The sequence below is a fragment of the Betta splendens genome, chromosome 1, assembly GCF_900634795.4.
Source record: "Betta splendens chromosome 1, fBetSpl5.4, whole genome shotgun sequence".
Taxonomy (NCBI): Eukaryota; Metazoa; Chordata; class Actinopteri; order Anabantiformes; family Osphronemidae; genus Betta; species Betta splendens.
In genome coordinates this window covers 6,261,585-6,274,777 of record NC_040881.3, presented here as the reverse complement: position 1 = coordinate 6,274,777, position 13,193 = coordinate 6,261,585, and the positions used below count along the sequence as shown (strand labels likewise).

Here is a 13,193-nt window from a genome sequence, read left to right as displayed (position 1 = left end):
AAACATAATAAACACACATACCCAAGACTCAGTAAAAATATGATTTCATTCGTATTATATACAAAATACAAATACAATTTATGTACTAAAATGTACACACTCAATATTCATTAAGCTTTGCCAGTGTTTACATTCAATAAAAACGAAATACACACTGATAATCATCCATTTTGGAGAAAGAAAGGAAATAGTACTTGCTCACAGAAATGTAAACATACATGGTGATCCATATTTACAAAAGAACAACAGTTCTGGAGAGGACAAAAAGGAAACAGCCCGCTGGGAAAGCAGTGGCTTTTATTCGCCAAATCGCCCCCCCCAGAATCGGCTCGCAAACGGCCTTGTCAGCATTTGCCAGTGTGAGCACAAACATAGCAGTGATTCCAAGGCAAGAAATAGCTTATTTGACATAAGTTATACGGGGAACGAAACATAACATGCATAAAATGTACACTCAAACGTAAGTACCAGTGATCACTAAAAATAAGCGGTTTATTAAATGTCATGAGCATTGGAGCCATTTTGGTTCGCAGTTTGTACACTCAGTCAGTCTTTGGGTCATTTTACAATTCGAAGACACTTTAAGTGAGCAAATACTCGATTTAACTTCTAGAGAAGCAATAGCAGATCATTTCAGGCATTTTAGGAGGAAAAGACTGAAATAGAGAAAGCTAACTGTTACGTAAATACTTTTGAGCTGATTGAAGCAAAGTAACACATCCCTTACAAAAATACACAAATCTTGATTGTAAAGTCCTTCTTTAAAAATAATTATATATCTATTAATTTACTCATCTGGTTTGTTTAAGACTTCTACAGTAGAATATTAGAAAATAACTTTTCTGGTAAAAACCTTTCAGAAGCTAGAAATAAATTATTAACAATACAAGAGTGATTCAGGTTATTTGTGCGTATTTTGAATCTTGACTTTTGAGAAAGTGACTCTCATGACGGTTTTCCTGGAACATTTACTTCTCAGGTGAAGCAGGTGACTCCAAGTTGCTCCAAATCATGTGTGTCGGAGGAAAACCCTGCTGTGCACGACGGAGCGGATTAACAGGCTGTTCCACAATTCAGAAACATGAGCAGCACAGATGGCAACAAGAAGGAAAATCACAACGTTTGTCCTGCAGGGTGAGATGTGTTTGACTGGATCTCTAGAGAGATTAAGTATCAGTCCATTCCTTACAGTGTTTTATTCTTTACTTAGATGAACTTAGTTGAGTCTCTTTTGCTTATGAGGACTTCCAACAGCCGCAACTTAGCTTTAACATGCTTGTATTCATTGTATTCCACTGCCAAAGGAGAGCGGTCCTCTTTCTGCACATTTCTGTGGAAGCAAGATTGAGATAGAAGTCAACACTTTATTTTTTTAAATCATGAAGGTTTAAAATCTATTATTCAGTAGATTTCTCTTTCCTTTACCTTCCGTTTTGCCTAAAGAACTGGTCCTCAAACTCTTTTAGGTTTTTACGAATCCTCTTCTTCTCCTCTCTGGTTTCTTGGAGCTGCTCCACAAGCTCCTGCCTGTAACAATCAGACAAAAACATTCACATTTAGTCAAAATGCACTCAAGTCTAAAGAAAAAATGACCACGACGTTCCATAACTTAGACCCTAATGTTTTCACATGCCATTAGTAATAACTGATCTGCTGTTGTAGCTGCTGGAGGTCAATCTAGTTTTAATTCCTTTAATTACATTTTGTCCAGTGGTTCATCACCTAGGAGACAGGCCCCCTACAAAATATAATGGGGGACTCAAAATAAGTTTATTGGCAATGGGAGGAATAAAAGAATGTATTAAAAAAATTTATAAAAAAATGGGAAATCAGTACATAATTGTTTTGGAAATATGTTATAAGTAGAAAGAATTTAGATGTTGGTTTTGATTATTAACATTGTTTAGTAACTTACATAGTGGCAGAGTGCAGGTTGGACAGCCCCATATCCATTGTGTTTTTAGAGGGTGAGAGTTCATCCACTGGTGAAATGAAACCATCCACTTCCTCATCCATGTGGTCCAAAAAGCTAAGCACGCTGAGGTCTGGCCGGTCGGTCACGGTGAACTGAGTCTTTGATTCTCCGTCGTCCTCTGAGCCGTCCTCTTCCTCCTGCAGAAGGGGGAGGAATAGGTTTGACATGAATAAGTCAAACCAAAGACCACAACATGCAACCAGCCCCATACAGAAGGATCTGTGAGCCTCCAGGCTTAAACACTGCAGTGCATGAGTCGTGCAGTGTTAGTTAGTGGATATAAATAATCACAGTGAAGCAGCACAATGCATGTCAATGGGTCCCGTCTCTGATTCACATCAGTTCACATTAGTATGTTTGATGTTGAGGGCAGGTGACTGGAAACCAGTCCTCTGAAAAACAACTTTGTCTTGAAGCAGCAAAATATTACATTACAATAGTATACATTAAATAAAATACACAGAAATAAATCACTTTTTCTACAATTGGTCTTAAAGCACACATTTAGAATCATTCTGGTTTAGTACTACTTGAGTCTTGTTTTCATAGTTTTGTATTTTTAAAATGAATCCTGATACCTCTTGATGAACAAATATTGAACTATTAATAAGTAATTTGCATTTGTCCATTATTTTATGCTTTTAATTCACTTCACATGCCGTATTTTTAATGTTTAATTTATTCTAAAATTGCACTGACCTCTACGATAAATAAGATCAAATGAAATAAGGTCAGACCTAAAAGATCATTTTAGCAGCAGTGCTATTTACTGCAAATACTACAAATATAACACTCAAGTTGTAGAAACCACAACAATAATTTAACACAACATTTACTCATCACAGATTTGTATTACAAGCTATTTGAAAAAAAAAAGTCTATTTAGGAAGAATCACAGCAGGTGCTATCACATCCAGGCAGCTACTGATTCAACATTTCTACTGATGCCCGTCTATAGATCCTGTTGGCGGGAAACAGGCAGCTGCCCAATCACCAGGCAGCAAACAGGTTCATTAGAGGTTAGATGGTAGTAAATAAGGGGTAGGCGAGGATGGGAGTGAGGAGAGGGAGCTGGCGACAGGTTATTGAAGCAGCAGCTCTTCACCTTGATATCGTCGAAGAAGAGTGCGGTTTCGCCCTCGATAATGGGCTGAAGGAGGGGACCTCTGCGCTTGCTGGAAGGAGAGCCCTGTGGTGATGGTTAAGAAGAGTTAACCTCGCTGAGACGCTCACGCTGGCGTTAACGAGAAAATGCCGGACCGCCCCCCAATTTTCAACTAGTTCTGTGTCTAAACTGGGATTGCAGCGAAAACTGAGTTGGGGAGTTTCTTTTCGATTGAACAATTTTGAAACTGCGGCTTGATTATAACCAGCCATTTAACCTAATAACATAAATCAAAACGCTTTAACATGAAAATATATAGTAGAAGAAGTAAGAAAAATGCTGCACTGTGCGCGTCCCTCTGTAAATGTGACTAAGCTCCAAAGACCAGGATTAAGGCTTAAGAACATTGCGTTTCTAGGGTAAAACGAGGCAAAAAGCAGTTATTGTTTCTGACGGGGAAAGTATTCAAATTATGCAGCGTAGTCCCACATCATCTGACAGGACCTTTTCAGGAAAAGGAGCGTGCGGCACCGGGACTGCTGATCTGTGGCCGGGGCCCCAACTTGTATCGTGGGGATTAGAGGTGGAGCTTTATATAACGCGTATGTACTGTGTGTCCATAACGGAGACCACGTCTTACGTAACTAAATGCTTCTAAACAGTTGGGCAGATTACATAAACGGGTTTACTGACAGAATTACATTCCATCAAGACAACATAGTACTTAAGGTTTTTTTGTGTTTGATGCAGACTAAATATATTTTGCCCACTTCTGCAACCAGCTGCTCCCTGTGAACTCGGTTCCCCACCAATGAGCTCTTCATTCCCTCTGATGCAGTGGGCAGTTAAAGGCCTGATGGACGGGTAACGTGCGCGGCACGACTGAACTCACACCACAAATCAGAGGCCGCAGTGACACTTACAATGACAGGGATGGTGGAGGCTCTGCAGAGGATCTGCTTGACGAGGCGGTAGCGGTCGTACAGCGGTTTCATGACTTGCCTCTCGCTTTTGGTGACCTGTAGTAGCATGAATGAAAGAGACAGACATTTTACCGCCACCGGACTGTGGAGAGACCTCGAACAAAGAGCAAAGAGCATTTTCTTCATCCACAAAAGGAGTTTCCACAGTTCGGTTCCCAGTGTTACTGGTGGAAAAAGGCTGCGTGGCGCGACTTACTGGTCGTCCGTGGATGTTCTCATAGTAGAGCAGCGCTTTCTGCAGGGCCACTTTTTCTGCCCCGATCTGTTCTCGTGTCATGTCCTGTCAGTAGCAGACAGGAAGTCGATCAGCACATTCTGTCATTCTCCGTTGGACGCAAACCATTCAGCGTCTTCTATACATTTCACAAACACTATAATATCAGGATGTGTTTTTTTCCCCCATCATCCTTGTCCTTTAAAGCTGTGTTACCTTGATATCCTCAGGCCGGTTCACCTCCTCCCGCTTTTCCTGCAGCTTCTTAGAGATTGTATCCAGGGTGCTTTCCACCGGTGGTTTGGGCACTTTCTCCTGCTGAGGTTTCTTCTCCAGCTGAGAACCGAAGCTTTTGGGCAGCGTGTTGCTGCGCTGACGGGTCAGGGGCGGCAGATCCTCTTCAGACTTCAGCAGCTTGTGTTCTGGTGAAGCAGTAGTCCATTAGAAATCACCATCAGCTCAAATGTAATTTGTTTATTTTCTGTGGAAGTTCTGTGAATTTCTTCCTGTTACCTTTTAGTTCTTTTCGAAGCCTGGCCAGTTCATTTACCCATCTGAGCACCTCTGGGTTTGCAACTTTATCACTGTGGGAAGGCTGCAAAAAAAAAGCAACACAAATATTATTATCTTTGAGCCACATCGTGTCCTGCAGGGTATTATAGTGATGCGTTGTCGTAAACTGCTGTTACAAAACTCTACTGACTCTGTATTTTCGCTCCTCTTCGAACTTCTCCTCATATCGGTGGATCTTCTTCTTTAGCACGTGAATCCTCTTAGTGAGCTGGGCCGACGTCAGCTCCTCTTTCTCATCGTCGCAGGAGCCAAGAGACGAACTCCGCCTGCGACTGCACAGGGGAACAACGCCGTAAATGCCACTGACCAGTGCCTAGCGCAGCGCGGCCCTACGCGAGACCGGGGCGAGGGTTTACCTGACGAACGAGTGTGCATTCGGCGGCGAGGGGGGCACCTCGGTGTCGTCCACATACTGCTGGCACTGTCCGTAGGCGTAGAAGCGAGGGGACACCATCGGGTCGCTGTCCTCCTCCAGCAGCTGGCGGATCAGTCGCCCCCCGGCGTGAGGCGACAGGCGCGCCTCCTCGCGGTCCATGCTCTCCCTCTGATGCGAGTACGCCGGGACGGGTTCTGGTCAACACACGGGCAGCTCGGCGTTAAAACGCAGGTCCGGACAGCGGGGCGGACGGCGCACGGGTTAGTCGGGACGTCCTGCTCGGCGCCGCCATGCGGAGAACGCGTAGCTCGGCTCGGCGCTGTAGCGTCAGGGTTAATGTAAGGTAAAACGCCATGTGTTCCCGGGTTCAAAGACAGGACAACTATGAAAACAAACCACGCTTAGCCCTCTGACAGTCGAGGCATTGATTGCGTGCTGCAGCCCGAAATAGGTCAAAATGGCCTGTTTATGGACGATCAGAGCCACGTTTCATCCTGCAGACGCTTTTCGTCTCCGTGAACATCGCCGTCGCTGGACATAATGAAGCTGCTCTGTTTAAACTGGAGGAAATAAACTTCCTCTGGGTCCTGACAGTCACAGATGTCGGTCTGAGGCGAAGGACAGGACACGCCCACGCTCCCCCCCTCTGTCTTCAAGACTATTAATAAAGTGGAATAAAGCCAGGCTGTGACCTGTGCTGAGAGCTACACTTTGTGTCTCAATTCCCACTCCACAGGGGGCCAAAACGCAACCTGTGACTGGGGAAGATCAGGTTGTCCAAGAGAGCTCACTAAAGCGACGTGAGGCGCTGCAGGAGGAATTTAAAATGCAGACTCCGGAGATAAAGACTTTGAAATCAGGTGTCAGTGGTGACTAGAAATATACCGACGGGTAGCGCCACCGTGGGAGCGCGAAAACAAGCTCCGAAAGAAACCGAGCGTCCGTGTAAACACCCGGGGCGTTCGGAGGAGCCCGTGAAAACACACCCAGCCGGGCCGAACCCGCGCGCGCGTGTTTGTCTTAGCCGGGGTGAGCCGGGCCGTGCAGGAAGAGGCCGGGCTCAGATTCCACCACCGGGACCCGGGGCTCCTCCGGCGCCGCGGTACGCGCCGTTCGTCCACGCACGGCGACAGGTGCGGCTCTCCATCACGCGCACTGTCTTCGTCGGAGGCCCATTATCCGGCGCAGCGCGTGGTGCCGCGTAGCCGGGCAGCGCCGGCTCCGTGGCATTTGAAATTAATCCTTTAAATCAACCGCTCGCTGATGGTTGGGGATTAACCGGACTAATGAAAGAAGAGCACGTCAGCCGGCCGTTCAGCGGAGGCTGCCGTGTTGTGTGTGTGTGTGTGTGTGTGTGTGTGTGTGTGTGTGTGTGTGTGTGTGTGTGTGTGCGTGTGCGTGTGTGTGTGTGAGTGACAGTCAGCCACAATGTTCCAGAGCGCTCAAGCATGTTGCCATGCGGTGGAAAAAAGGTCATGCACACAGGCCTCCCTTTCTCCTCCGTCCCCGACTCACACGCGCCAAAGCAACTCGGCACCGGCGGCGGCGTAACACAACACTTACCATCGCAACAACTCGGATGGAAAACGCTTTTGAAATCAAAGTAAGGCGAGCTAAAGAACGGGGGATCTAGGAAACAGGGGAGAAGAGAAGGAGCGGTGGTTAAGTCGCATCCTCGCTGCAGTGAAATGGGACATCTGGGTTGCTACAACCAATGCTTGTGGTGCTTCAGAGTGCGTTCATGTCAGTATCAGGTCTCCACTGGCACCAACAGCACTGGGTCAAAGGTCACTGCGTGGAGCCCTCATCCACCCACATGCCCACTTGTACAGTGTGCGGTGTTCTGTACAGTCACACCCTCCTAACGCTGCTTACAAACATTGTTCCGCTTTATTAACCGCTGAGTCACTTTGCCAAGTTTTTTTTTCTTTTTCCAGAACATAATTCCCCCTTTGTCTGTCATAACTCAAGAATAAACGTGCCAGCGTCGTGAAAGCAAACCGCGAGCGCACAGACGCATGGGGCCGAGCCCACGGCAGAGCCCGGCTTGTTCTCGCTGTCCTCGCAGCCACGAATCCAGTCATTCAGGGACAGAATGTACAGGAGGGATGGAAAGACGGCACGAAGCCAAGAAAAAAAAAACAAAAAAAAACATAGAGCTATAATTACATCACGTGCTGATGTCAGCGTGAAGCTGCAACCTGGACCGAAGATTTCCTCCAGATAATCCCCACTGATGCAAGGCGCATTTTAATTGTATCGGACACGCCCTGTACTCGACTTGGAGAGACAGAACAACACAACACTTATTACAGACTTCTGTCCGCTCGGGCGCAATTATTCCCCATGAAACAAGTCAGAGCTCAGATCCGTTGGTTCCCATGTAACACGTTTGTCCACTAGGGAGCTCCACGGAACGTCTGACGGCCTGTTGCTCCACACGTCAAACACGAGGCTGCTGAAATTTGGTGATTTGCTGCGCGAGCACAGTGCACATCAAACAGGAAGCGGCGGCGGCGAGGACGAACATCTGCACGGCGCGTGCGGGCAGATGCGCCGTGCAGATGACGCCGTGCGTGCGTGCGTGCGTGCGTGCGTCCGTTCCGCTGGAGACGACTTCCAACCTGTTGGCCGTCAGCCCGGCTCCCGGAACCGCAAAGCCGCCCGCGCCTCGACGAAAACAACGCGTCTCGGCGCACGCGACCGCGCCAGCGCAGCGGCGACAAACTCCTGCGGCGCGCACGGGAGACGCGTAAAATGACGCAACGCCCGCGGCTGCTTGTGCAAACTTTGCGTTAGTATCAACGTGTTACAAGGCGACGTCGCTGGGGCGAATGGACCGGACTTTCTAACTGGAGCACGCGTCCGACAGATCAATTAACTCTCCGAATGCAAACCCAGTGGCCCACGCAAAAACAACCCACGCGCTTCCTCCAACCACACCTTCACATTCTCCCCCGTGACATAAATAATAAAAGGACCCCATGTGGCCTGACTCAACAACAAACTGCGCAGCCTCCTTGTGTTGGCATCAACGCCTATAAGCTGTTTCTCCTCCATTTAAGTGGCAGCGGAACACAAGAGGATCTTTGACAATTAAATCCCACGGGAGAAGCAGAAGGAGCACCAGGAGGAGGAGGAGGAGCAGACACAGCAGAAGGTGTGCAGCTGCTCCCGCACGCCCGTGTGCAGAGCTGGGTGTGTTGTCCGGACATGTGTCTATGGAGCCTCCGACGTCTTTGCACGCTCTCTGCGTGGGTTGTTGTTTTTTTTTTTTTTTTTTTTTTTTTGCACGTTCGTCGACATCTAAAAACAACGAGCACCGCAGCAACAAAAACAACCGCCGCCGCCCTCACCTCCCCAGCTGCTGTCCTCGGTCAGCGCCGTCAGGTCCAGGCGGGGCACGTCCTCGCAGCTCGTCTTCTCGCAGTCGGGCTCCGAGCCCCGCACGTCCCCGCCGCCGCCGCCGCCGACTCTCCCCGCGTCACAGGCGACAGGCGACTCCTGGATCTTCATCCTCAGCGTCTGCACAACCATGAGAGAAAGCAGAGGGGCGCTCAACGACGACGGCCAGCCCCGCGAACACACTCTTTAAGTCGCCCCGCACGCTCCCGCGCCGGCCCCGCCCCGGCGGAGGGGGCCGCGCCGCGCCTCGCCATTGGCCGCCCGCGCCCGGCCAAAACATCCGCCCACCGCTGTGTGGCCGCGGAGGAGCCCCCGCCCCGTCGCCCGGCCCACTGGAATCCCTCGGAACCTCCCACGCGGCCTCCCTCTCCCAAAACGGGCCCTCCCGGCTCCCCACGCGCCCGCCTCGCCGACGCGCGCGCTTGCGCCCGCTCTGGACTTGTTTGTGTCGCGGCAGCCGGAGCAGAAGGAGCAGAAGGGAGAGGCGGAGCGGGTCGAAGAGGGAGGGGCGAGGGGTGGTGGTGGTGTGTGTGTGTGGGGGGGTAGCGGGTTGAGGGCAAAACAAAAAACAACAAAAAAAAACAGACAGATTGTGCGCCAACACACGTAGGCTGACTGCGTGAGTTTTCGCTTGCTGCCTCCGTTTCTGCGCAAACTCTGCGCACACACGTCCTCCCGCCGCCCCCCCCCCCCCCCCACTCGCCCCAAGTTTCACTTTTACGAAGGCTGAGCCATCGAATTCTAGTCTAGTATAAATTATTCGGGCAAACAGCACGCTCAGTCGGCCGTGTCGTCCGAACCGAGCACGGATCACTTAGCGCCAGACCCACGGGGTCCCGTTTCCTCTGTCTGGGCGTGGGACCAGGCTATTTTTAGGGAGAACACATCAAGGCACATTGCTACTAGACCTCATAAATGCCACAGACGGATCACAGAGAGGCTGCAGTTGGATCTGATTACCAGCGCCCGTGTTTTCCCCTCTTCTTTCTGTGTCAGCGGTACCAAGTTGCGGACGAGGTTCGTGAGTGCTCTCAGGTGCGCGCGCATTCATTAACTGCGCCCTCGCGCCCGTTCGGTTAATAGGGAAACGACGGGAGCGACGTGAATCATAGAATCCGTTGTCATGGTATTTGTTCCCAGCGAGAACTGGACCGAGGCCAGTTCATAGCAGAAATTTCCTCTGAAGTAGGAATTACCGTAACCGGTTTCAAGTCGAGACCCCCCCTCATTATACAAACACGTAAATACTGCACTCACTCACTCACTCACTCACTCACTCACTCACTCACTCACTCACTCACTCACTCACTCACTCACTCACTCAGTTAATCAGTCAGTTAATCAGTCAGTTAATCAACAGTCAAATACTTTAGTCATTAATCTATTCACACATAATCCTGTCTGTGAGCTGCTTTTTATGGATATACAGTAAATTCATCACGTATGTACACTTATATACTGTACTTGGACCTTTCCATCAAATGTCATCCGTGCTTTTATTTCTCACATAAAGTGGGGGGAGGAAGGATGACATGCAGGTCTAACACCTTAATTACCTCATTATTATATCACAGTGGATGATGCAACTGACACTCCTGTAGTTATAACACACACACACACACACACACACACACACACACACACACACACACACACACACACACACACACACACACACACAGGTCATTGTAAACATGGCCATTAACATCACAGCAGTTTCTACTCAGTGACTAAGGCCTGTTATTGTAAATCAGTTTCGGCATCAACATAGACCACGAAAAACACTGTGATAAAGGACTTTCACCTGGTGATTAGTTGATCTTGTACCAAGTGATTAATCAGTCGGCTGACGGTACGAGTAGAGACAATACAATGTACTATCATCCAAGATGCTTTAAGGGGATGAGCAGGAGCACAGATGTTACACGCACGCACGCGCACGCACGCACGCACACGCACGCACGCACGCACGCACGCACGCACGCACGCACGCACGCACGCACGCACGCACGCACGCACGCACGCACGCACGCACGCACGCACGCACACACACACACACACACACACACACACACACACACACACACACACACACACACACACAGATCACAGTGGTTGATGTTCCAGGAAACACTTGCACACTTGAGCCACAATTACACCATCATGAGAGGTTCAGCTGGTGCTACAGTAGCTGTGTGTGTGTGTGTGTGTGTGTGTGTGTGTGTGTGCGCGTGTGTGTGATGGTATAATAGGGTAAGGGGATGCATTGGACCATGATTACATTTGAAGGCTCAATCAAAGTAATCAAAAAGGAATAGAAGGGCCATGTTGCAGGCGCAGACGGGCCTGTGATAACCTTGGTCTAAAACATCCTGCCCGATAGCGTTTTCCTTTCGGGCTCTCCTGCATGATTCATGGCTGCTAGAGCTCTCAGCACTTTTTATGAACTAAATAATACATGACGACCACAGACAAGACGTTCTGCTGGAAATGAAGATGTGCAACTTGCACCGATGCTCGGCATCGACTTCAGCAGCACAAAGAGCGATTTATCATTAGGTTAATGGCTGCTGCAGACTGTCCAACTATGTTTTGCGCTGGTGTAATTGACATGTCGGAGCTGGTGTCCGTTTGTTAATACAGGCAGCCTGGCCTGCACACACTAGCTGGTTATTAGCACTGCAGCTCTCACTTCCCTCTATCAGTCATCTTGGACTGTAGGCACAACATGTTCTGGTGTGTTATCAGTTTACAAGGACTTGCGCTGCAACAAGACACACACTGCACTTACAGTATGATTATGGACGTGTGCGTTAAGCATAAAAAAAGCAAGTGCTCTGATATCTTTATTGAAACCTATATTACCTAGACCTATATTTGCATATCTGGCACTAAAATTAGCTTTAGCTTTAGAAACGATTGAAATCAAATTGTAATCCTTTTCACAGGCCTCACAATTTCTCCTTCATCACCAAATGCAGCAGTTCAAGCAAAAAAGCCTAAATGACATAATACTGTACATATAAGCATTTGAAAAGCAGCTGCAGGGGACAAAGTCTCAGAGGTTCAGCCCGTTAATTATCCAAATCACTACAACTCCACTCAACAAATATCAGGCCTGACTGTTACACTCATGCTTGTGTTTTTACACAGGCACTGATGCCCGGCTCAGACCGGGGCCACACCGGCTGCAGATGGTGGTGGAGGCGGTGGCAGAGCTGTGGCCTGAGCTGCTACTAAAATCCATCTGGACTGTTCAGAAGAAAACCAGCATAGTGGTGATCAGTGACTCTGCTGCTCCAGTCAAACGAGAGCAAACGACGACGATGACTCACGGCCACAACGCCACTAATTCCACATCAGGAGTTTCCACTGTATTTTGATCAGCGCTGGGGAAATCTACAGGTCTGCTGAACTGTCCCATTGTCAGACGGGAGCATTGTTCGTTTCTGGGGAACTGTACAGAACTTTCTGTTGAGCAAAAGCTGTGTTATAATCACTGGTCAGAGCAAACTCTTACAGGTGTTGACACTTTGATTCTGTTACACTCACCGTTTCATACCGGTTTGTTTTAGGTATCTGAACGCCCTTTTATTTAATGCTCAGAGTTATCTACAGTTAGAGTTCTTCTATTTCATAATCGGAAAATACTGATGGTCAATCTTTAATTTTTTTCCATATGGATCTTTTTACTAGATAAAAATGTTCTTTTTCTAATGACAAAGCAGATGTGGAGAAGTAGGAGAGAAACTAAACAGAAATTAAACCCAACAGCAAAAAACAGCGATCTCAACTCTTACCTGCTGACCCTCATCTTTTCTTGAAGCTTTATTCCTGAAAAACCAGAAGGAGACCGTCAGCTTGGTAAATAGGTTTAAATATGACAGCATGCAGTCAAACTGAACCTAAGGCAGGTGTTTATCGTGCACATGTCTCAGCTTATGTCCACACCCACACATCCTGCTGCAGTCTTTATCTTTAGGTGTTCGTTATACACAGCACATGGTGAGACAGCAGTAGCAGCCAGTGGCTTATCAATGTAAAACAAATAATACTGTAATAAAGGAAGGTCCAAGTGGGAAATAGAGAAAGTCAATGCGTATAAACAGCCAATTGAGGTAAGATGAGCCTCACCTCGTCTTGTCCATGTGGTGAGATGCAGCTCTTTCACAAACGCATTCCTTCAAGTACAAAAAAACCCCATGGTTATTATGTGAATGTCTGAAAATGCATTGTACATAGCATTTAGTTTTTTCTTTGTTTCAGAATTACCTTTTATTGAAATGAAACACAAGACGTGCTCAAATAATAACAAATCTATACATAACAGTGGATGTGTGTGGATAGATTGAAGCAATCTATTCAGAACCTCTGTCGCTGACAATGGCACAAAGATAACAGCATTTAGAAGGATTCATTGAATGGCTCTCATGGGATTAAATAGCTGTTGATACATCTCAGCGTGGACTGAAGAGCAGCACTGACCAACGGGCAATGAGCAAAGTATCAGTAGCATTTAAAAGCACTGGAAAGTGTGCCACCGTATAGTTCAGCTTAATCAT

At 47.9% G+C, this 13,193-nt stretch overlaps 1 protein-coding gene and 1 long non-coding RNA gene across 2 annotated transcripts in view; one reads left to right on the top strand and one right to left on the bottom strand.

The window, feature by feature from the left end:
- Nucleotides 1-28: 28 nt before the first annotated feature.
- Nucleotides 29-13,193, bottom strand: part of fam13a (family with sequence similarity 13 member A) — a 34,493-nt gene continuing 21,328 nt past the window's right edge. Inside the window, exons 13-24 of the mRNA XM_055508031.1 lie at nucleotides 8,583-8,815; nucleotides 6,790-6,855; nucleotides 5,207-5,420; nucleotides 4,981-5,122; nucleotides 4,791-4,872; nucleotides 4,494-4,699; nucleotides 4,260-4,343; nucleotides 4,004-4,099; nucleotides 3,081-3,164; nucleotides 1,916-2,112; nucleotides 1,426-1,527; nucleotides 29-1,330 (exon numbers count right to left, since the gene is read on the bottom strand). Coding sequence (XP_055364006.1) covers nucleotides 1,207-1,330; nucleotides 1,426-1,527; nucleotides 1,916-2,112; nucleotides 3,081-3,164; nucleotides 4,004-4,099; nucleotides 4,260-4,343; nucleotides 4,494-4,699; nucleotides 4,791-4,872; nucleotides 4,981-5,122; nucleotides 5,207-5,420; nucleotides 6,790-6,855; nucleotides 8,583-8,815 — 1,630 coding nt within the window. The 3' untranslated portion in view covers nucleotides 29-1,206. The remainder of the gene's footprint in view (nucleotides 1,331-1,425; nucleotides 1,528-1,915; nucleotides 2,113-3,080; nucleotides 3,165-4,003; nucleotides 4,100-4,259; nucleotides 4,344-4,493; nucleotides 4,700-4,790; nucleotides 4,873-4,980; nucleotides 5,123-5,206; nucleotides 5,421-6,789; nucleotides 6,856-8,582; nucleotides 8,816-13,193) is intronic.
- LOC121202761 (uncharacterized) lies at nucleotides 9,176-12,418 on the top strand. The gene is made up of 2 exons (XR_005898666.2): nucleotides 9,176-9,648; nucleotides 11,785-12,418. It is a non-coding gene; the product is annotated as an uncharacterized LOC121202761 (long non-coding RNA).